The following is a 23946-nucleotide window of genomic DNA, read 5'->3' as shown; positions in this document are numbered from 1 at the left end:
ATCTGCATTCACCCTAAACTGAAAATAAAACCAACTCAACTTTCTCCCTCCACCAGAGAGTCTCCTATTCGTTCTATTTTAATGTTTCATATAACCATTCAGAGTACTTAGAATGTATTATAATCATTTATTTACTTGTCTGTCCTTCCCACTGGATCATGAGCTTCTTGAAGATTATCTTATTTGTATGTATATCCCTAGTGCATTGCACATACACTTTGCTCAGGAAATATTTGGTTGCTGAATAAAAGCTTTGCTCACAGGGTCAAATGTAAATTCATCTTGGCATTCCAACTTGTCAATCTGGATCCTCCCCATTTCACCTTGGCACAGTAGTAAATCTCATTTGATTCCTTCTTGTTCATCATTCATGCCTTCATGTCTTTGCTTGCACTGGGTACTCCGTGCTTAGACTCTTGTTTTCTAGGGCCTATCCTTCCTACCCATCTAAATATCCCCTCCAAAAGTCTTAAAGCTTGCGCCCTGACCCTACATCTTTCTTCTAGCCTTCCTATGCAAGTAAGACGGATCTTGCCCTTCTCTGAATCCCGCAGTACTCATTGCTGGTAGTAAATTATTTTATCCCTTAATCATATTCATGGTGCTACTTTGGATATAATAACAATAGCTACCATTTAATTGAATATCTCATACATACCAGGCTCTAGGTACATACCTTATCTCAAATGGTCACATGCTCCTCAAAGCTACAGTAGTGTTATCCCCATTGTATAGCCGAAAGGTAACTGAGTCTCAAATAATTTAAATAAGTATCTTGCTTGTGATTGTACAGATCTTGTGATGCTTAAGTTTTTGTCAAAAAAAAGATTGCACAGATCTGAATTCATATCTTTCTGTCTAAACTCCAAAAAACGTTTGTTCTTTCAGCTGTACCACAGTATGTTCTCTCTCTCTCCCTCTTGCTTCCTTTCTTCTTCCCTCAAAATAGATCTCTTTGGATATAACTGTCCTTTACCCCATGTCTGCCCCATTTTAGGTATGCTTAATGAATGTTTGTTGAGTTTGATTGGTAGGACTGATGGAATGTTGAAACCTATTTGTTTTTTATGTTTTACTATTAGGATGCCTTGTTTTTTAAAAGTCGCATGCTTTTTTGTCATTTGTCACAGCTGTGATTAAAATACTTGTGCATTTGATGTTAAAGCCAATACCTAATATTTTCTCTGTATTTTTTCCAACTTAAAAGCATGGATTTTATAAATATACACTACTTTCTTTGGTTATGTAATGTAGTAAAAGATATCATTATTTATTTTGTAAATTCAAGAATGACAAAACATTCACGTTTTAGTACACATAAGCAAAATTTTATTTAACATGGGCACCAAAAAGAATTTGTTTTGAAGATTATCTTTGAAAGATATTACAATGTAGCATACATACAATCTTTTATAGTTCGAGACCGAGTTCGGACAAAAATGGAACGTGATATCTTGGTAGAGGTTAATCATCCTTTTATTGTCAAGTTGCATTATGGTAAGTATGAACCATCTCCCACATCATCCCTTCACCTCATCCCTCAGAATCCCTGAGGACATTCAGATAAACTAATATAAATATATATATATATATTTGTATGTGGTTAGCAGATCTTTTATAGTAAAAAGTCATGAAAATTAAACCATTATTTCTTAGACAAATTTTAGAAGCTTTTATTGTGTTTAGCTTATGTTTTAAAAAAATATTATAAAGTTAGTTTCTGAGTGGTAGCCATAGGAACAGGTAATGATAATTATTGCTTTTTTATTGTAATAATAATGAATAATAATATACTAGCCTTTTATAGCCTATATGTGTTAGCCAACCCCAAAGGCCAAAGAGATCCCTAATGTGAACATCCTAAAACCATTGTCACTGCTGTTCTTTTCCCCAAAGCCATATGCCTTTTCTCAGTGGGTAAAGGTGTGATGATTCTTACTATGTGTGATTAAATCTAACCAACCCACATTTTTTTCTGTAGCTAGTGGCATGGTTTTTGTATGTTATTTTGTAGTTAAGTAAGTCGTTTTTTGTTAGGAGTTTTTCTTATGTATCATGGGTTTAGAACTGGTGTATTCCTGAGTGACTTGCCTGTTGAAAATCTAGTGATTCTATAATAAGAAGCACTGTATTTAACATTTCCACATGGAAACTAAGATAAATCAGTGGTTTTCTTCTAAGTAAAAGTAAGTTTGGACATTTGATATAATTAATTTGCTAAAATATTCATTTGTGAATGACCTAATGTAAGCCTAAAAACATTACGGTGAACTAAATGAAAATTTTCATTTCTTCATTCAGCTTTTCAAACTGAAGGGAAGTTGTATCTTATTTTGGATTTTCTCAGGGGAGGAGATTTGTTTACACGCTTATCCAAAGAGGTATATAATTAATCTCTATTTTTAATCTATTTATATGCATCCTGTTTGAACTAAAGCTTTGTTATATTTCAGTATTATGCTTACTGTATTTTCTCTAGTGGCACAAGATTCTTGAAGAATCAGACCCAAAAAGAGTTCTTTTCCTACCTTTTGAATTTATTCTGAAAGCAGGACTTTAAATTGACAAACAGTCTTTGTCTTAACTCTGCTTCTTTTATAGTTTTTTCCAGAAGCAATAATGTATCAACAAGTTATCCTTAAACAATTAGTGCTGGAAATGAAGTGTGCATTTTAAAGATCACTTTTCATTTCTAAAATGTTACTGTCATGGGACAACAGTGGCACAACCTGAATATACTTGTTACTTAACAACAAAATGTAAAATTATTTCTCCCATAGTGTATAGTTAGTATTTAGTAAGTGATTGGTTGACTGATTAGATAATTTTGCAAATTTCTTTCATGAGTAAATTGTAAACAAAGCTATGTATAATTATCATATTTATAAAATTTTTAGGATATTTAAACTCTAGAGTGGAACTTTAAAAATTACAGACACAAAAAGAAAATAAATTTAGAAAAATTATTGTTTTATTCTAGGTGATGTTCACAGAAGAAGATGTCAAATTCTACTTGGCTGAACTTGCACTTGCTTTAGACCATCTACATAGCCTGGGAATAATTTATAGAGACTTAAAACCAGAAAAGTAAGGAATCATGCTACTAAGTTGAATACAATGTAATATAATTGTTTAGGAGATTATAAAAAAATCAAGTGACTTCATGAAACTCCACAGTATTACCCTAGCGTGCCTGTGCTTCACATCTCTGCTAACACTGTAGTTTCATACTTTAAAAATCTCATTTAATTAAAAAATACTGTTTTCGTGTGCATTCTTTGATTTTTTTTTTTTTTTTTAAAGATGAAGTTTTGCTCTTGTTGCCCAGGCTGAAGTGCAGTGGTGCAATCTCAGTTCACTGCAATCTCCACCTCCCAGATTCAAGCAATTCTCCTGTGTTAACCTCCCGAGTAGCTGGGATTACAGGTGCCTGCCAACACACCCAGCTAATTTTTGTATTTTTAGTAGAAACAGGGTTTCACCATGTTGGCCAGGCTGGTCTCGAACTCCTGACCTCAGATGATCCACCTGCCTCAGCCTCCCAAAGTATTGGGATTACAGGCATGAGCCACCACAGCCGGCCCATTTTTTAATTTTTAATGAGGTTGAAATCTACATTCATTGGCAATTTGTATTTTTGTGTGAATTTTCTGCTCATGGCCTTTGTTCATTTTTCTTTTGGAATGTTATTTTTGCCCTGGCATGGTGGCTTACACCTGTAATCCAAGCACTTCTGGGAGGCTGAATTGCATAAGCCCAGGAGTTGGAGACCAGTGTGGGCAACATGGCAAAACCCCGTCTCTACAAACTACTAGCTGGGCATGGTGGCACACGCCTGTAGTCCCGACTACTCGGGAGGCTGAGGCAGGCGGATTGCTTGAGCCTGGCGCATTGAGGCTGCAGTGAGCCAAGATCGCTCCGTTGCACCTCCAGCCTGGGCAACAGAGTGAGACCCTGTCTCAAAAAAAAAAAAATTACATTTTTTCTAGTCTTTCCATTTCAACTTTATGTTGTTTAATTTATGCATTTTTTTTCTTCAGGCAGATCTACCAGTCTTCTTTTGTGATTTAGTCTGACTTTCATTCTTAGGCTTTCCTGAGTTCTGTGATCAGATATTTTCCTTCTAATTTTATAGTTTCTTTTTTTTTTCTTTTAACTCCATTTTTTAGAAACTTTTTGGTAGGAGGGTTGGTATAGAGCTAACCCTTTCTTTCCCCCAAATACCATTTATCGAAAATTTTCTTCTCCATGTAATTTCAAATTTTAAGTGTGAGATTGAGCAAATTTCCCACAGGTTTGATAGTAACAGTCATCAAGAAGCGGATATTATTTAAATTGTACACACTTCTGTTTTAATTTAATTTGTTAATGTTTACCACTGAGTAAGAAAGGGTCCCCCCCGCCTTTTATAAGCATATAAGCACAAGCCTTGCTCTACCAGGAATATTTTTAAACAGCTTTATTGAGTTGTAATTCATATGTTAAATCATTGCCTGGATGCAGTGGCTTATGCCTGTAATCCCAGCCCTTCGGGAGGCCGAGGTAGGTGGATCACTTGAGGTCAGGAGTTTGAGACCAGCCTGGCCAACACGGTGAAACCCCATCTCTATTAAAAATACAAAAATTAGCCGGGCGTGGAGGCGCACACCTGTAATCTCAGCTACTCGAGAGACTGAGGCAGGAGAATCGCTTGAATCCAGGAGGTGGAGGTTGCAGTGAGCTGAGATGGTGCCACTGCACTCCAACCTGGGTGACAAGAGTGAAACTCAGTCTCAAAAAATGAAAAGTGTATAATTCATTGATTTTTAGTATATTCACAGAGTTGTACAACCATCATATTTATCAAGAATTTTGAATATTACGGATATGAACAGACACTTCTCAAAAGAAGACATTTATGTGGCCAACAAGCATATGAAAAAAAAGCTCATCATCCCTGGTCATTAGAGAAATGCAAATCAAAACCACAATGAGATACCATCTCATACCACTTAGAATGGCAATCATTAAAAAGTCAGGAAACAACAGATGCTGGAGAGGATGTGGAGAAATAGTAACGCTTTTACACTGTTAGTGGGAGTGTTAATTAGTTCAATCATTGTGGAAAACAGTGTGGCGATTCCTCAACGATCTACAACCAGAAATACCATTTGACCCAGGAGTCCCATTACTGGGTATATACCCCAATGATTATAAATCATTCTACTATAAAGACGCATGCACATGCATGTTTATTGCAGCGCTATTCACAATAGCAAAGACTTGGAACCAACCCAAATGCCCATCAATGCTAGACTGGATAAAGAAAATGTGGCACATATACACCATGGAATACTATGCAGCCATAAAAAAGGCTGAATTCATGTCCTTTGCAGGGACATGGATGAAGCTGGAAACCATCATTCTCAGCAAACTAACATAGGAACAGAAAACCAAATACTGCATGTTCTCATAAGTGGGAGTTGAACAATGAGAACGCATGTACACAGGGAGGGGAACATCACACACTGGGGCCTGTCAGGAGCTGGGGTCTAGGAGAGGGATAGCATTAGGAGAAATACCTAATGTAAATTATGGGTTAATGGGTACAGCAAACCACCATGGCATGTGTATACCTATGTAACAAACCTGCACGTTCTGCACATGTATCCTAGAACCTAAAGCGTAATAAAAAAAAAAAAATGTTAGTATGAAATGTAAATTCTATATTAACACCGGAAGAGGGGAAATGCTCATCTGGAACTCTTCTAAGTGATCATTTAGAAATTGTTATACTTTTATATTTTATGTTTGTTTTTTATTGTTTTTGGATAAGTTTCATATGGTTTTGTTTTTATTCCCCAAATAACTGCTGAGTTTTCCTGATTATTTTCCCAACTTATAACTATTGTGACACAAAATATAATTGTTGGTGAGAATGAATATTCAAGCATATAGTCCTTAGAAAAATTACTATAAACATAAGATTAAACATTCATAAAAATGTGTTTTATGCTATTTAATTGAATATATTTACCATAGACCATTGTATTGGCATTGGTCATAAAGTTATATTAAAGTATGAGCCTTGTCTCAAGGCTTTAATAAGATCAGATGTAGAGAAGATTGCTTATATTAAGATCTTAAACATACATGTCTAGATGATGCTATTAATTCGAAATAACACTTACTTGGTAAATCATACAAGTAAATACCATCATACAGAACTTGGGAGGAATTTAAATTTTTAGGCCAAATATTTTATGAACTGTTAAGGGTTTTTCAGATTCTTTTAAACTAGAACTCTGTTATAATAAATATGACTAAAAATAATTAGTAACCATTGAAAAGGAATGTTGTTTATTAAGAGTGATACAGTTGACTTTTTCTTTCAAAGATACACTATAAGCATGGTTATCTTAAAAGAATGCATTTGCTATAGAAGGCACAACTAATGCCCTTTCAGCCATATTATCCTTTTTTCTTTCAGAATTACCAAGAATGACTTGAAGTTTGTTTTGTTTTTAGAACTGTTTTTCGTGTATTCATTAGAAGGGAGGATGATTTCTATAGTACCTAATAATGCCCTTTATATTCTCTAAATGTGTTGATCTCTTCATAATTAAGCATAATCAATACTAATATTTTTCATAACAAGTGCTTGTGATGAAAGAAACTTGAAAAATATGTCCCTACTGAATTACCTTCAGTGGTAAACTTTGTTGTAATTATGTTTGCATTTATGAAATAGAAAGGTTGGTAATATTTTTGTTATAGTAAAATTTTGTAACAAAATTTGACTTGCACATTTTTTAGTTAAAAGTAAGGAAATGCCTATATTGTGGGATAGCTTTAAATATAAGTGAAACAGTTTATTGCTTGACCCCATACCTATCCAGAAATATTAGGTTGGTGCAAAAGCAATTGCAGTTTTTGCCATTACTTTTAATTACTTCTGCACCAACTTAACACAATTATTGGCTTACAGCTTAGTACTCTCTCCTTTCTGTAGCTCCTTGATTAATAGCATTACTCTCCACTCAAGTATCTGCTCAAGCCAGAAATGTGAGTGTCATTCTCCAGTTGTTCTTTATTATGATCCAGTGAGTTCACTAAGTGCACTTTATTTTCTCTGTAAATTTCTCTACCCTCCATGAATGTACACCTTTTATGGTCTCCCTTGTCCTTGAGAAGAAGCCCAAACTATTTGGAATGCCCTGTAGGCCCTTTGCAAACAGGCCTTATTTATTCAGCATTTCTTATTTGTACTGTACACTGCCAGACACTGAGCTATAAAGATGAATAAGGTCAAACCTTCTAGGAGCTCACAGTTTTGGGGGAAGAGAGAAAACCTGGAGAATATGTATAGTGAAGGGAGGGATCAATGAAAAACAATGAGTATGGGGAGGGAGAAGAAGATTGTGTAAAGGTCGTGTCAGGAAAAAAAATAATAATAAGGAAATAATGATTGAGTCAGATACCTTTAAAATGACCAAGACAGCTGGGCACGCAGTGGCTCACACCTTAGGGAATAATCCCAGGACTTAGGGAGGCAGAAGCAAGAGGATAGCTTGAGCCCAGCAGTTCAGGACCTGCCTGGGCAACGTAGTGAGACCCTATTCTCCACAAAAAGGAAAAAAAGGCAAAATAAAATAACCAAGAGAATGACACGTCTGATGCTTTTGAATTAAATTTGTGGACCCTCTGTCTATTAATGCAGGCACTAGGGGATTTAGTCAAACTACGTCTGTAGAAAGGCATTAGAAAGAGCAGCTGGGAAGAGTACAGGTGATTTGATTCTTTTCCTAATAATTTTCAAGTACCCCTGGCATATTAGTACAAGTTTATGGCATTGCCTTTGGGATTTGTTATAAATGTGTGTCCAAAAAATAATTTGTTCCTCCTTTGCCTTTGCCATCTTATTCACAGTCTAAAGCAATATTTTAGAATAAATATGGTGATCTGATGCTTAAGGATGTAATTTCAGTCTTAGCTTCTATAAATCTCTGTTTAGTGTTCTTAAAAGATTTTCTTTGTTTTTTTCAGCATACTTCTTGATGAAGAAGGTCACATCAAGTTAACAGGTAAAAAAAAAAAAATCCTCATTTTATTAAAATATTTTCTCCTACAATATATACTTTCCTTTAAGGTTGATTGAGGTACAAATATTGAGTAATACACTGTATTAAAATTAAAAACTTGTATTAGAGCCAGGCGTGGTGGCTCACCCCTGTAATCTCAGCATTCTGGGAGGCTGAGGCAGGTGGATCACTTGAGGTCGGGAATTCAAGACTAGCCTGGCCAACATGGTAAAACCCCATTTCTATTAAAAACACAAAAAAATGAGTTGGGCGTGGTGGTGCACGCCTGTAATCCCAGTTACTTGGGAGGCTGAGGCAGGAGCATCACTTGAACCCGGGAGGCAGAGGTTGCAGTGAGCCAAGATGGCACCACTGTACTCCAGCCTGGGCGACAGAGTGAGACTCCGTCTCAAAAAAACAAAAACAGAAAAAAACTTGTATTAGAAAATTTAAATGATTAATGTCAGAACTCAAAGTTTAAAATTTACATGTGCAAATTTATGTAGGATATTTATATTTGTTTTGGCAGATTTTGGCCTAAGTAAAGAGTCTATTGACCATGAAAAGAAGGCATATTCTTTTTGTGGAACTGTGGAGTATATGGCTCCAGAAGTAGTTAATCGTCGAGGTCATACTCAGAGTGCTGACTGGTGGTCTTTTGGTGTGTTAATGGTAAGGTTTGAATTTGGGGTTTTTTTGGGGGGAAGGAGGTTGTTTGTTAAGTGAGGATTAGCAGTGAATATTAAAGAAACTGGTGTTTTTATTTTCTTTATTTTATACCATATGTAATAAGTAACTAAGAAAAATTATTATATGCAGTATAGAAGGACTGTGAAATCTATTAGCTGCTTCTATCTCGTCCTAATTTGAAAAGGCAAAAAATATATATATATATATTACCATAGATTTCCTGCTAATAGTAACAATCTAAAGCATTAATGGTATTTACTCTTTTGGAGAAACTGGTCCAGAAATCTATTAGTAAGTGACCCTTAAAATAAGTTCGTTTGGTCGGGTGCAGTGGCTCACACCTGTAATCCTAGCACTTTGGGAGGCTGAGGCGGGTGGATCACCTGATGTCAGTTCAAGACCAGCTTGGCCAACATGGCAAAACCCCATCTCCACTAAAAATACAAAAATTAGCCAAGCAGGATGGCATACGCCTGTAATCCCAGCCACACAGGAGACTGAGACTGGAGAATTGCTAGAACCTGGGAGGCAGAGGTTGCAGTGAGCCAAGATCATGCCACTGCACTCCAGCCTGGGCAACAGAGCAAGACACCGTCTCAAAAAAAATAAAATAAGTTCTGCCAGGCGTGGTGGCTCACGCCTATAATCCCAGCACTTTGGGAGGCCAAAGCAGACAGATCACTTAAACTCTGGAGTTCGAAACCACCCTGGCCAACATGGTAAAACCCCGTTTCTACTAAAAATACAAAAATTAGGCTGGGCGTGGTGACTCATGCCTGTAAAACCAGCCTGGACAACATGGTGAAACCCCATCTCTACTACAACTACAAAAAATTAGCCAGGCATGATGGCACACACCTGTAATCCCAGCTACTTGTAATCCCAGACAGGAGAATCACTTGAACCCAGGAGACGGAGATTGCAGTGAGCCGAGATCGTGCCACTGCACTCCAACCTGGGTGACAGAGTGAGACTGTGTCTCAAAAAAAATAAAATGTAAGTTCATATGAAATTGGCATATTTATCAAATTGTTCACATATCTACACTTTAAAATTGCCATTTGAAATGTGATTGTTGAAGCTGAGCATGGTGGCCCATGCCTGTAATCCCAGCACTTTGAGAGGCTGGAGGGGGAGGATCCCTTGAGTCCAAGAGTTCAAGACCAACCTGGGCAACATACTGAGACCTTGTTTCTACAAAAAAATATGTACAAAATTAGCCAGTCATGGTGGCACAGGCTTGTAGTCCCAGCTATTCGGGAAGCTGAGGTGGGAGAATTGCTTGAGCCCAGGAGATAGAAACTGCAGTGAGCTGAGATTGCACCACTGCACTCCAGCCTGGGCTACAGAGCCAGGCCCTGTCTCAAAAATAAAAATGTGATTGATTTCCATAAAAAAAAAAAAAACTGTATAGCTCAGTTGTTTTAGGAATTATCAAGAACTTCAGTAACGAATATGGTAGAAATAGAAAACACTTATTACATAGCAATTTTAAAATATTTGAATATAATTAAGATGATGCTTTTTTTGCCTTCTGACCTTGAGATTTTATATTTATTGACTAATACTTCTGATTGTTTTGCCTTTCTGTAGTTTGAAATGCTTACTGGTACACTACCTTTCCAAGGAAAAGATCGAAAAGAAACAATGACTATGATTCTTAAGTAAGTACTCCCTTAATATAGATATTTTGATGAGATTTTAAAATAAATGCTTTAGGCTGGGCGCCGTGGCTCATGCATGCAATCCCGGCACTTTGGGAGGGCGAGGCAGATGGATCACTTGAGATCAGAAGTTCGAGACCAGCCTGGCCAACATGGTGAAATCCCATCTCTACTAAAAATACAAACCTTAGCCGGGTGTGATAGTGCACACCTGTAGTCTCAGCTACTCGGGAGACTGAGGCGGGAGAATCCCTTGAACCCGGGAGGTGGAGGTTGCAGTGAGCTGATATCACACCACTGTACTCCATCCTGGGCAACAGAGCGAGACTCTATCTCAAAAAAAGTAAAATAAAATAAATGTTTCACACTAAAAAAATGAGATTTTAGAGTGTTGGCTGTAGTATAAGAAATAACTAAGAAATTCATCAATATTACATGGTTTGAATATGAACAGACTGCATAGATTTAGAGTACTCATATTATCTTCATGTTAATAGTGAAATACTGAAAGCTTTACTTTTGAGATTTGTAATATGACAAGGATGCCCATTATTTCACTTCTGTCCACATTGTCCTGGAAGTCCTAGCCAATATGGTAAGTCAAGCAAAAAAGTAAAGTATAAAGTTTAAAAGAAGAAATAAAATTATCATTATTTAGATAACATGACTGTATCCATAGAAGATCCAGTCATCAACCTGCACAACATAGCAAAACCCTGTCTCTACAAAAAAATGCAAAAATTAGCCAGGCATGGTGGTAAGCACCTGTATTCCCAGCTACTTTGGGGGGTGGGGGATGGGGACTAAGACAGGAGGATCATTTGAGCCCAGGAGGTTGAGGCTGCAGTGGACTGAGATGGTTCCACTGCACCCCAGCCTGGGTGACAGAGCAAAACCCTGTCTCAAAAAAGAAAGGAAAATCCAGTGATCATATAAATTCTTGGAATTAATAAGAGTTTAACAAAGTTACTGGATACAAGGTAAATAAACAAAAATCTATTCTGTGTCTCTATACTAGCAAAAGAAAATGGAATTTTTATCCGGGCAAAGTGGCTCACGCCTGTAATCCCAGCACTTTGGCAGGCCGAGGCGGGCAGATCACCTGAGGTCCGGAGTTCGAGACCAGCGTGGCCAACATGGCGAAACCCTGTCTCTACTAAAAATACAAAAAATTAGCCGGGCGTGGTGGCAGGCGCCTGTAATCCCAACTAGTCGGGAGGCTGCAGCAGGAGAATCACTTGAACCCGGGAGGCGGAGGTTGCAGTGAGCCAAGATCGTGCCACTACACTCCAGCCTGGGCAACAAGAGTGAAATTCCATCTCAAAAAAAAAAAAAAAAATGGAATTTTCAAAGAGGTTACTGTTTACAACAATGTAAAAATTCTCAGATACCTAATGATAAATCTAGCAGAAGTTATGTAAGACCTCTGTTGAAAAAACCAGAAAATTTTATTTAAAGAAATTTTAAAAGACCAAAATAACTTGAAAGGATATACTGTGTTTATGTTATGACAGACCCAGTGTTGTAAAGATAACAGTTCTATAGATCAGTGTTATCCACTAGAAATATAATGTGAACCAGCCAGGCATGGTGGCTCATGCCTGTAATCCCAGCACTTTGGGATGCCAAGGTGGGCAGATTGCTTGAGCCCAGGAGTTTGACACCAGCTTGGACAACATGGCAAAACCCTATCTCTACAAAAATAAAAATTAAAAAATTAGCCAGATGTGGTGGCACGTGCCAGTAGTCCCAGCCACTTGGGAGACTGAGGTGAGAGGATCACTTGAGCCTGGGAGGTCAAGGCTGCAGTGAGCCCTGATCACACCACTACACTCTAACCTGAGCAACAGAGTGAAGAGCGAGACCCTGTCTCAAAAAAAAAAAAAAAAAAAAAGAAAAGAAAAGAAATATAATGCGAACCACATACATAATTTTAAGTTTTCTAGTAGCTACATTTAAAAAAGTAAAAAGAGACAGGTTGTGGTGGCTCACGCCTGTAATCCCAGCACTTTGGGAGGCCGAGGCGGGTGGATCACCTAAGGTCAGGAGTTCAAGACCAGCCTGGCCAACATGGCAAAACCCTGTCTCTACTAAAAAAAAAATTAGCTGGGCATGGTGGTGCACACCTGTAATCCCAGCTACTTGGGAGGCTGAGGCAGAAGAATCACTTGAACCCGGGAGACGGAGGTTGCAGTGAGCCAAGATCACACCACTGCACTCCAGCCTGGGTGATGAGTGAAACTCTGTCTCAAAAAATAAAAAAGTAAAAAGAAAGTTAATTGTAATATTTTATTTAACCCAGTGTACCCAAGATGTTATTTCAGCATGTAACCAATGTTAAAATATGATTGAGGTATTTGTTTACAACCAGTTTTTTTCATACTCATTTGAAATTCAGTGTATCTTACACTTGCAAAATGTGGATTGGCACATTTCAGGTTCTCAGTAGCCGTATGTGGCTAGTGGCTACTATAATGGATGACAAAACTATAGTTTCAATGCAAATAAAATTAAAATCCTAACAATTTTTAATGTGGATCTTGATAAACTGATTCTAATATGATAATACAAAAGACCAAGAATAGCTAAAATACTCGAAGACCAAGATAGGAAGACTTGCTTTACCAGGTATTAAGTCTTATTATAACAATAATTAATACGGCATTGAAACAAGTGTGGAAAGTAGATCTATGCAATAGAATAAAGAGCCCAGAAACATATCTATATATGTGGACACTTAATTTGCAACCATTGGGAATTTCAGAGCAGTAGGGAAAGAATAGCCTTTTCTTAATAAATCATGCTGGAAAAGTTAAATATTTGTATAAAAAATAGGCAGGAAGTGGTGGCTCACACCTGTAATCCGAGCACTTTGGGAGGCTGAGGTGGATCACTTGAGGCCATGAGTTCAAGAATATAAAATTTATCCAGGCGTGGTAGTGCACACCTGTAGTCCTAGCTACTTGGGAGGCTGAGGTGGGAGACTCGCTTAAGCCAAGGAGGTCAAGAGTGCAGTGAGCCATGATCATGCCACTGCCCTCCAGCCTGGGTAATAGAGCAAGACTGTGTCTCAAAAAAAAATTTGCTTTAAAAAAATTTTTAAAAATTCCTACCTTCCACCGTACATAAAAATCATTGCCATTCTATTTAGAACCCCAATCAATAAGAAAAAGCCAACCCAATAAAAACATGGGCAAGAGACTTAGGGATCTGACAGAAGATAATATTCAATGGCCAAAAAACTTATGAAAAGATACTCAACCTCGTTAATCAGAAAATGCAAATTAAAATCACAAGGAAATATCACTGCATACTCACCAGAATGGCTAAAATTAAAAAGATTGAAAGGAGCATTCTGAACCATTTGTGGCCCAGACTGCTGCCCTATTCAAAAATTTTGAAAATAAAAATAAAAAAAAATAAAAAGACTGACAGTTCAAAATGGTGGGATGTGAAGCAGTGGCAACTTTTATACATAGCTGGAAGGAATATCAATACTCATATAACCACTTTGGAAAGCAGTTTTTGTCCTTATCTTCTAAAGACAAATATATGTATATCCTTATCCAATTAGCCCCACTCCTAGACATGGACCCATGTTAAAAGAATCTAGTTACTCACACATCAAAAAACAAGTACAAAGTTGTTCATAGCAACATTATTTGTAATAGCCAAAAAGTGGAAACCTTATTAACAGAAGAGTGAATTAATAAATGATGGTATATTCATACAGTCGAATACAATAGGAGTTGTATTTACTATATGTATTTTAGGCTCTGTGGGCCACACACAGCGTCTGTCACATATTCTTTGTATTTTTTTTCCAACCCTGTAAAATATAAAACAATTCCTGAGAGCCATTCAAAAACAGGCTGAAGCCTTGGCCCATGGGTGTAGTATGCCATACAACAAAGAAAATGAACAAACCACAGTTACATGCAACAGCTTAGATAAATCTCACAAGAATGTGGAGCTAAGGAAGTTCAGACACAAAAGAAAAAGTACTATATGATTATATTTGTAAAGTTTACAGAGCAGGCAAAACTAAAGCATAGTTTTTAGGGTTCATATTTAGATGGCTAAAAGCCTGAGGCAAAATAAGGAAAGTGGTCACATTGGATGAGAGGCTCTGGCAATGTTATGTGTCTTGGCCAGGTGACTGTTCAGTTTGTGGCAAATAATTGAGCTATGTACTTTGGGTGTTTTTGTTCGGGGTTTTTTGGGGTATTTTATATTATTCTACACAATAAAAAACGTCTAAAAAGATGTGCTACATAAATGAATGTTCACTGAACTTTCATCACTGAACCTTTATCACTTCATCTACTTTGATCCCTCCCTTTCAGCGAACAAACACTCTCGTGTTGAAGAACTAAATCCTTCTTTGACTTGGCCTTCCTTTCAAGTTAGTGTACCATCTTCCTGCATCCTTTCAACACAAAGCCTCTTTAAGAAGTAGTCTGTGCTTTCTGTTACTACTTTTTTGGCTTTTTTTATTTCACAGCCTATTTGTCATTCATCCCCACCACTCTGCTGAAACTGCTCTCCCTGTGGCTATCAGTGGTCTTCTAGTTGCTAAAACCAGGGGCAAGTTGTCAAAAGGATGACTCTGTACCATTCATTCACACAATTCATTTAACAGAGGTTTCAGTTCTTGCTACTCATACTTGAGACGTAGTATTAACAAGACTAAAAAGGTCTTTGGTGGACTTCAGAACTTATATTTTAGTGGGGGAGACAAGGAATTAATATCTAAACAATTTCAGGTAGTAATAGGAGATATAAGGATAATAAATCAGAAGTCTGTACTTGTAATAGTGACCCTTTACTGTGTGAGGGAAGGAGCAGAAAGCAGTAGCCGTATTAGATGGGACACTCAAGAAAGGCATCTCTGAGTATTTGACACTGTTGGCCACTCCCTCCCTCCAGTTTTTCATACTTTCATCTGCTTCTCCCACCTCTCTAACCATTCCCCTTTTGGTCACTTTTACATGATTTCTTCTCTTCCTGTTTTTCCTTTTTTAATTATAAAAATTTTCAAAAATGAATTCTCAAAAATAGAATAATTCAGTGAACACATGTACCTGTCACCCAGATTCGACATTTATCAAGATTTGGCCATTTCGCTTTATCTATTCTTTTTTTCTTTTCTTTACTGAAGTATTATAAGTATTCCAGACATATCTACTTAATTCAGTTTGCCTTGCTAAAAATATGGATGTTTTCTTACACATCCACATAAAACTAGAAATAATGCTTAGTTATCATCAGTCCTTAACCAGTTTTTTCAGATTTTCTTCAAAACTGTGTCTTTACAGTTGGATCCAAATCAAGTCTGCACTTTCCATTTGGTTGTACTTCTTAAACTTCTGTTAGTCTAGAACAATCTATCCCTGCTTTTCCCCTGCTGTTTATTTGTAGAAACCAAGTCAGTTGTTTTATGGAACTCTGCTTTCTGGATTTATCTTGTCAAAGAATGAGACCCCCTCTCAACATCTGAAATAAAGCATAAAACTTATTTTATTCCTTGCTATGGTAAGGCTAAAGTCTCCCCAAACACAGTAGACCACTAATCTTATATAGAGTTTTGAGGAAGGGTGGAGCTCAAGAACTGGCAGATTTTCAGGTCTATAAGTGGGTTGACATTATCTGTAAGAATGTGATTATTTGGGTGGGACTGTTGTTGATCAGTGGGCACTCAGGTGTGTTTATTGGAGTGAGTCCATTCCTGTTTGGCTAATTTTCAGAGACAAAAAGCAGTTACTCATCCTTGCAGGTGTTCACTAGGCAAGTTGTCATTGATCAATTCAATGGATTTTAAACCAACTGAAAGGATTTAAAACTAGTTCTGGTGGTTCTCTTGTTACCATGGTTACATAACAATTAGTCTTTTCCTAAGAGTATGGAAACTTTTTTTATTCCCTTAGTGTTATTAACTTGATCCTCTGTCCTATTTTTGGTTAAATTCGTTTAGCAAGATTATTTCACAGCTAATACTGTGTGGTCCTTATTATATCAGGAGGCTTACAATACCTTGTTGCCCCCACTTTAAGTGATGGGCTCCAGTGGTTGCAGCTGATTCCTCCATTGTAAAGTTCCCTGTCATGCTTTTAACTAATGGTTCTATCCATTAATAATCATTACTTGGAACAGTTATTTTATAAGGAATTCAAAAGTGATGAATTGCTTTTTTTTTTTTTTTTTTTTAAAAAGGGCGGGGGTGGTTTAGAAACAAGATCTTGCTCTGTTGCCCAGACTTGAATGCAGTGGCATGATCACAGCTCACTGCAACGTCAAACTCCTGGGCTAAAACGATCCTCCTGCCTCAGCCTCTCGAGTAGCTAGGACTACAGGTGCACCACCACGCCCAGCCAAGTTCTTTAATGTCTTGTACAGATGATATGTTGCTATGTTGCCAGGCTGGTCTCAAACTCCTGGGCTCAAGTGATCCTCCCACCTCCGCCTCCCAAAGTGTTGGGATTACAGGCATGAGCCACTATGTCCGGCCGTGATTTTCTATTATTATTATTCCTTCCTCATTTATTAGCTGGTATTTTCTCAACAAACTTTCCCTCATCAACTATGATGATTTAATTACTTGAATTAAGGCTCATCCAAGAAAAAGAGAATAAATACTTAATTATTTTCTTAATTGTTTCTAATGTCAGAGCCCTAGTTCCTTCCTAGTAGGGGTAATATCCAGTGAGTTGAGTTTTTGTGTTTTGACTTTGCTTTTTCTTATTTTACTATAATAAACTAATTGGATTTAATAATCAGTGTGATTCAGCCAATTGCATTCGTTATTTTTAATCCCCAAATTGTTCTTTTTCTGACTACCTTTTAAATGGTCTTGTCCCCCAGAATCCATCTATGATATGCTTTTCTTCCCCCTCTGCACTCTTTCCTGACTGACTTGTCTTTCCTATAACTACCCTCCATATTTTAATTACTCTCAAATCACTCTTTCTTACATGAATTTACCAGGCATTAGACCTGTGTTTCCATTTACTCACCTGCCTGGCCCTCCCAAAATATATTACATGCATGACTTCACATCTTTGAACTAAAGGTATCTTTATTTGCTGTTCTTTTCTTATACTCCCAGTTATCAGCATTTTCATGCACCCTCTTTCCCAAACCAGAAACCTGGAAATCATTTTTTATTCCTTCTCTCTTTTGCATAATTAGGTATTCTCCATATTCGATCTCAGAATTATTTCACTGTTCCAGCCTTTCCTCTGAATTACACTGCTGAAAGTATTCAGAAAACAGTGACCTATTACCCACACTATCTGACCACATTCCTAAGTTGATTGCCTACCAGTTATGACCTCTTCCCACTCCAAATTATTCTCTACTACCCTTGGAGTTACCTTCTTGAAAATAAGTCTGGTCATGTTAGTTCACTGTTTCAGGACCTCTGCTGCATCCCTGTTACCTAATACAATAGTGTTTCCCCAGATTTGTCCAAGAGAGTATTAATTGTACAAGATGTTAATAAATATTCTTTGAAAAAGAGGTGCTGGAAATAAATACTTAGAAAATACTGATTTCGCCCATAATCCCAGCACTTTGAGAGGCTGAGGTGGGAGGATCACTTGAGTCTAGGAGTTCGAGACCATCCTAGCCAACATGGCAAAACTCCATCTCTACAACAACAACAACAAAAAAATCAGCCAGGTGTGGTAGCACACACCTGTAATCCCAACTACTTGGGAGGCTGAGACTCAAGAATCCCTTGATCCCAGCAGGCAGAGGTTGCAGCGAGCCGAGATTGTGCCACTACACTCCAGCCTGGATACTCTGTCTTTAAAAAAAAACAAAAACAAAAACTGATTTGTTTGCTCTAGATTTCTCAGCCTTTTTATATGCAGTGTATTTTAATTTTGTGTCTCTAATAGGGGGATATAATAGCATTCTACAAGCTCATTGGGTGATGAGATAGTCAAGTTGCTAACTATCTAGAGGGATTAATGTTATTCAGTAAAATTTGGGGAAACACTAGCCAAATGAATAAATTGTTAGCCTTTAGATTGCATTCAAGACCTTTCATAATCTCCCATGTTAAATTAAATATTCCCTATTGTTCCCTTGTCACTCTTTGCATATGTTCTTCTGCATTTGTCTCTTAATGTACTAGCATTGCCTGTATCCATCTTCACCATGGACCATGAGGTTCATGGGCTGTCTTTATCTCTGTATCGTCAGCACTAAACAGTGTCTGGCACGTAATAGCTCAGTAACAACCCACTGAATAATAAATGGATCTGTTTCTGAAATAGGAATTTTCTCCAGCTCTATTATTATTGTCATACTTACAGGATTATTGGTTTCTTTAATTTGTAGGTTTGGAAAAAGAATTAAAATTAGAGCTGAAACAGCCCTTCAGGTTCATCTAGGCCAGCAGTTTTTAGACTGTGTATCTTCAATATTTCACAATCCTCTTTCCCACAGTTCCCCTTCCCTTCAGGGTCTGTTAAAGGGAATAGAAAGGAAAAAGTGGCATATGAAACACATGTTCTCTTAGCAGCTTTAAATGTTAGGTTTCTTAAATTCCCTTTGAGGAGGAGTTCCAAGGCTATATGTTGGGAGCTATTGGTCTAGAGTCAAATCCCTTTGCTTATAAAGAAATGATAACAGGCCCAGAATAATTGACTTTCCCACTGTCACAAAGTTCTTGGTAACAGCCAGAACTAGGATTCAAATGATCTTACTTTCACAGTGCTCTTTGCAAAATTTTGAAAAGTGAAAAAGCTCATTAGCTTATGCGCTAAAATTCAGTTATGTGTTCACATGAAAACCTGTACATAAATGTTCACTGTAGCTTTATTCATATTAGCCCGAAACTGGGCACAACCCAAATGTCCTTCAACAGATAATGGATAAACAAACTGTGACATATTTATACAGAAGTCATACATGTAATAAAATGGCATAGAACTAAACACACACACAAATAAGTGCAAATAAAACCAGTGCCATGTGAATGAGATCTTTGGATTGTCTCCATGTCAATATCCTGGATGTGATATTGTACTGTAGTTTTGTAAGATGTTACCATTGGGGGAAACTGGGTAAAGGGCACAGGGCATCTCTCTGTATTATTTCTTACAACTGAGTGTGAATCTACAAGTATCTCAAAAAGTTTAAGAATTTTTAAAAATAAAAATACAGATGCCTCCAAAAAGTAAAATACTATGTGGATTTATTATTTAGAGCCAAACTTGGAATGCCACAGTTTTTGAGTCCTGAAGCCCAGAGTCTTTTGCGAATGCTTTTCAAGCGAAATCCTGCAAACAGATTAGGTAAAAATTTTAACTAATTTGTTTATGTTGTGTGTTTGTTGGTGTTTGTTTTTCGGGGGGAGTAGATATTTGTTTTGTGGTGGAATTATTAACTATTTAGACAAGGTTGGGCATGGGGTCTCATGCCTGTAATCCCAGCACTTTAGGAGACCAAGGCAGGAGAATTACTTGAGTCCAGGAGTTCAAGACCAGCCTAGGCAAAATGGCAAAACCTCATCTTTACAAAAAATTCAAAAATTAGCCAGGCATGGTGGTATGCACCTGTAGTCTGAGCTACTCAGGAAGTTGAGGTAGGAGGATCACTTGAGCCTGAGAGGTTGAGGCTGCAGTGAGCTGAGATCACACCACTGCACTCCAGCCTGGGTGACAGAGCAAGTCCTTGTCTCAAAATTAATTAATTAATTAATTAGACAAGTATTGAAAACAAAGGCTGAGCAATATGTATATTTCTCCTTGAAATAAAATTACCAATGAATCCATTTTTGATAGGTGCAGGACCAGATGGAGTTGAAGAAATTAAAAGACATTCATTTTTCTCAACAATAGACTGGAATGTAAGTATAGAATGAAAACTTGCTTGAAATATTTCTTTATAATTAAAATATGTCTAAGTCTCTTTTTTTCCCTCTAGAAACTGTATAGAAGAGAAATTCATCCACCATTTAAACCTGCAACGGGCAGGCCTGAAGATACATTCTATTTTGATCCTGAGTTTACTGCAAAAACTCCCAAAGGTAAGGAGAAAATGTGAAAACCCAAATATAAGACAACAAATATATTTTTTTCTTGTTCAGTCAGAAAATCTTTTCCAGACTCTGGGCGTAGTTGCTCACACCTGTAATCCCAGCACTTTGGGAGGCTGAGGCGAGCAGATCGTTTGAAGCCAGGAGTTCGAGACCAGTCTGGCCAACATAGTGAAACCCCGTCTCTACTAAAAATACCAATATTAACTGGGTTTGGTGGCATGTGCCTCTAATCCCGGCTACTTGGGTGGCTAAGGCACGAGAATCACTTGAACCTGGGAGGTGGAGGTTGCAGTGCATCAAAATTGTGCCACTGCACTCCAGCCTGGGTGACAGAGCAAGACTGTCTCAAAAAGAAAAAAAGAAAATCTTTTCCTGGATAACTCTCTATGCTGTCTTCAAATCTCCCAAATTTGCTGTAGATCAACCTTGTATCTCCCCCATTGTCCCCCAAATAGGTTATTATTGAGGGCTGCAGTTTCTAATATGGTAGCTAGTAGCCACATGTGGCTAATTAAATTTAAATTAATTAAAATTTAAAATGTAGTTTCTCAGTCACACTAGGCACATTTCAAATGTTGAGAAGCTGCATGTAGCTAGTGGCTATCATATTAGACTGTAAAGATAAAGAAAATTTCTATCATTTCAGGAAATTCAATGGGACAGCATTAATTTTGAATACCATTAACCCTATAATTCATTGATTTATTATATTCTTCAAATGAACTAGCTATTTTCTAGGCTCCGAGGGACTACGATGTTGGTGTTGTAATGGCAATACACAATCAGAACAGATCAGATACAGTGCCTCAGAGGTATCCCGGAAAGCAAGAGGTATATACTGTGTACCTGAGAAGTAGAATTCCAGAATAAGTGAAAAAGGTCGTAGTGTCAACAGTTTTTCACTCAATTTCCTTTCAAATGAATCTTCTTTGTCACGTCTTACTCTTTTCAGATTCACCTGGCATTCCACCTAGTGCTAATGCACATCAGCTTTTTCGGGGGTTTAGTTTTGTTGCTATTACCTCAGATGATGAAAGCCAGGCTATGCAGACAGTTGGTGTACATTCAATTGTTCAGGTGAGTGGATGTCCAAATAATTTTAGATTTGGAATGTTGTAAGATATAGTTCATTCTGTGAATAGATTTTTTTCTACTGACTTCAAGTGAGCAATCTAAAATACATTTTAGACTGGGCACTGTGGCTCACACCCGTAATCCCAGCACTTTGGGAGGCCGAGGCAGGTGGATCACTTGAGGTCAGAAGTTCAAGACCAGCCTGGCCAACATGGTGAAACCCCTATCTCTACTAAAAATACAAAAATGAGTTGGGCATGGTGGCGCGTGCCTGTAATTCCAGGTACTCAGGAGGCTGAGGCACAAGAATCACTTGATTTGGAGGCAGAGGTTGCAGTAAGCGGAGGTCGCACCACTGCACTCCAGCCTGGGTGACAGAGTTGAAACTCTGTCTCAAAAAATAAAAAAAAATACATTTTATATCATTAACTTTACTCTTAGCAATTTTTTTCATATGTCATTGAAAAGGTTGCAAGAACCCAAATCCTAGATACCTATGTGACTTGAAAGTAGAGTTTTAGGCCAGGCACGGTAGCTCAAGCTTGTAATCCCAGCACTTTGGGAGGCCGAGGCAGGCAGATCACGAGGTTAGGAGTTCGAGACCGGCCTGTCCAACACAGTGAAACCCTGTCCCTACTAAAAATACAAAAATTAGCTGGACATGGTGGTGCATGCCTATAACCCCAGCTACTCTGGAAGCCGAGGCAGGAGAATCGCTTGAATCCAAGAGGCAGAGGTTGCAGTGAGCCAAGATCCACCACTGTACTCCAGCCTGGGCAACAGAGCTAGACTCTGTCTCAGAAAAAAAAAAAAAGAAAGTAGAAATTTAAAAGAGTTGAGATAAACATGACGATGTTGTCTATGTCCTCTCCTGTGCCTCAAAAATGTTTTTCATGCTGAGTTTGTTTCACCCTCTGCCTCCTTCAGGTCAGCTATGATGAATTAAGGTCTTCTGGTTCTTCAATGTCTTAGAACAGGAGTCGGCAGACTTTCTCTGTGAAGTGTTAGATAATACTTGAGGCTTTGTGGGCTATATGGGCTCTGTCACAACTACTCAACTCTGCTATGTATCTCAAAACAGCCACAGACAATACATAAACAAGTGGGCATGGCTGTGTGCCAATAAAACTTTATTTACACACACGGGCAATGAATCAGATTTGGCTCACTGGCCATAGTTTGGCAACCTTTGCCTTAGAAAGATACAAGAAATAAAAATGAACTCAAATCTTAAGTCATCTTTCTAATCAAAGGGAACTAGATATATCTTTTGAAGCACTGGATTGTTTTTAGGATATCATTTGTACTTGGATTTGCTTGATGTTTAAGTTGCTTTTGCTCTAAAGTTTTTTCATGAGTTATCCTGTTTTCCATTTTGTAGAAAAACAATTAAAACACTGGTTTTTAAGCAGAGCTCATGTTGAAATAGTCTGTGCCATTTACTATGCAAGCACGTGAATGTATGGCAAGTTTTTAAATTATAAATTCTGTACCTAACATAGAAACCACAAACATATATATTCTACAGAATTCAAATTTTAACATACACAAAGCTCATAGGCATGGATGTCTCATATCAGTGTAGCCAAGGGCAACACAACTTTCCTCAGCCTGTTTATGGAATCAATAAGTTGCTGTTCATCATCTACTGTATGTTATTAGTCCCTAACCCATGACCAGCTTCTTTAGCAGAAGTTGTGTAAGGCTATGACTTCAGGATGAAGAAAGGAGGGTGTGGCTACTGAAAGTCCAAAATGTCGGTAACAGGTATTGCTTGCAAATACATTATTTTTATTTAATCTTCACCATTACCCTCAGAAAATACAGGCTCAAAGTTACATAGCCTGTAAGTGGTGCATCTGAGACAAGAATTCAGATATTCTAATTCTGAATCCTCCTAAATCCTTTCCTTCTATACCATAGGTTTCAAATTTCACATTTGCAAAGGTGCCTGAAAACCTATAGCCAATTGGGGAGTGGAATAAGGCTGAATCACAGACAAAGATATAGGCCCCATTTCAAGTAGCTCCGCTTTTAAAGTCATATTTCTTGCTGTACATTTCATTGTAAACACTTCCAAAATCACTTGTTTGTAGAAGAATAAGTACTATAAAGATGTATTTTTATTCTTATTCATTTATATGTAGAGCATCAACAATGCATGCTGAGGAACATACTTCCCTATTATAAAATGCACTAAAGGCATTATGGGACTCTTCACCAATTTATAATTTTTTGTAGCAGTTACACAGGAACAGTATTCAGTTTACTGATGGATATGAAGTAAAAGAAGATATTGGAGTTGGCTCCTACTCTGTTTGCAAGAGATGTATACATAAAGCTACAAACATGGAGTTTGCAGTGAAGGTAAATATTTTTTTAGTTAAAATGCAATTTGTACAGTTCT

General features: G+C 37.5%; 1 protein-coding gene across 6 annotated transcripts in view; it reads left to right on the top strand.

Moving 5' to 3' along the window:
* Positions 1-23946, top strand: part of RPS6KA3 (ribosomal protein S6 kinase A3) — a 116423-nt gene that overhangs the window by 69031 nt on the left and 23446 nt on the right. For 3 of the 6 annotated variants that reach the window (XM_025373627.1, XM_025373628.1, XM_025373625.1), the window contains 11 exons: positions 1417-1497; positions 2302-2381; positions 2981-3087; positions 8026-8063; positions 8590-8732; positions 10344-10414; positions 19631-19719; positions 20209-20273; positions 20351-20453; positions 21418-21542; positions 23781-23906. In XM_025373627.1, the coding sequence (XP_025229412.1) occupies positions 1417-1497; positions 2302-2381; positions 2981-3087; positions 8026-8063; positions 8590-8732; positions 10344-10414; positions 19631-19719; positions 20209-20273; positions 20351-20453; positions 21418-21542; positions 23781-23906 (1028 nt within the window). The remainder of the gene's footprint in view (positions 1-1416; positions 1498-2301; positions 2382-2980; positions 3088-8025; positions 8064-8589; positions 8733-10343; positions 10415-19630; positions 19720-20208; positions 20274-20350; positions 20454-21417; positions 21543-23780; positions 23907-23946) is intronic. The other 3 variants (XM_025373629.1, XM_025373631.1, XM_025373630.1) reach the window with 1 other exon arrangement.

This window comes from Theropithecus gelada, chromosome X (genome assembly GCF_003255815.1).
Source record: "Theropithecus gelada isolate Dixy chromosome X, Tgel_1.0, whole genome shotgun sequence".
NCBI lineage: Eukaryota > Metazoa > Chordata > Mammalia > Primates > Cercopithecidae > Theropithecus > Theropithecus gelada.
This window is presented reverse-complemented; position numbering and strand designations above follow the sequence as displayed.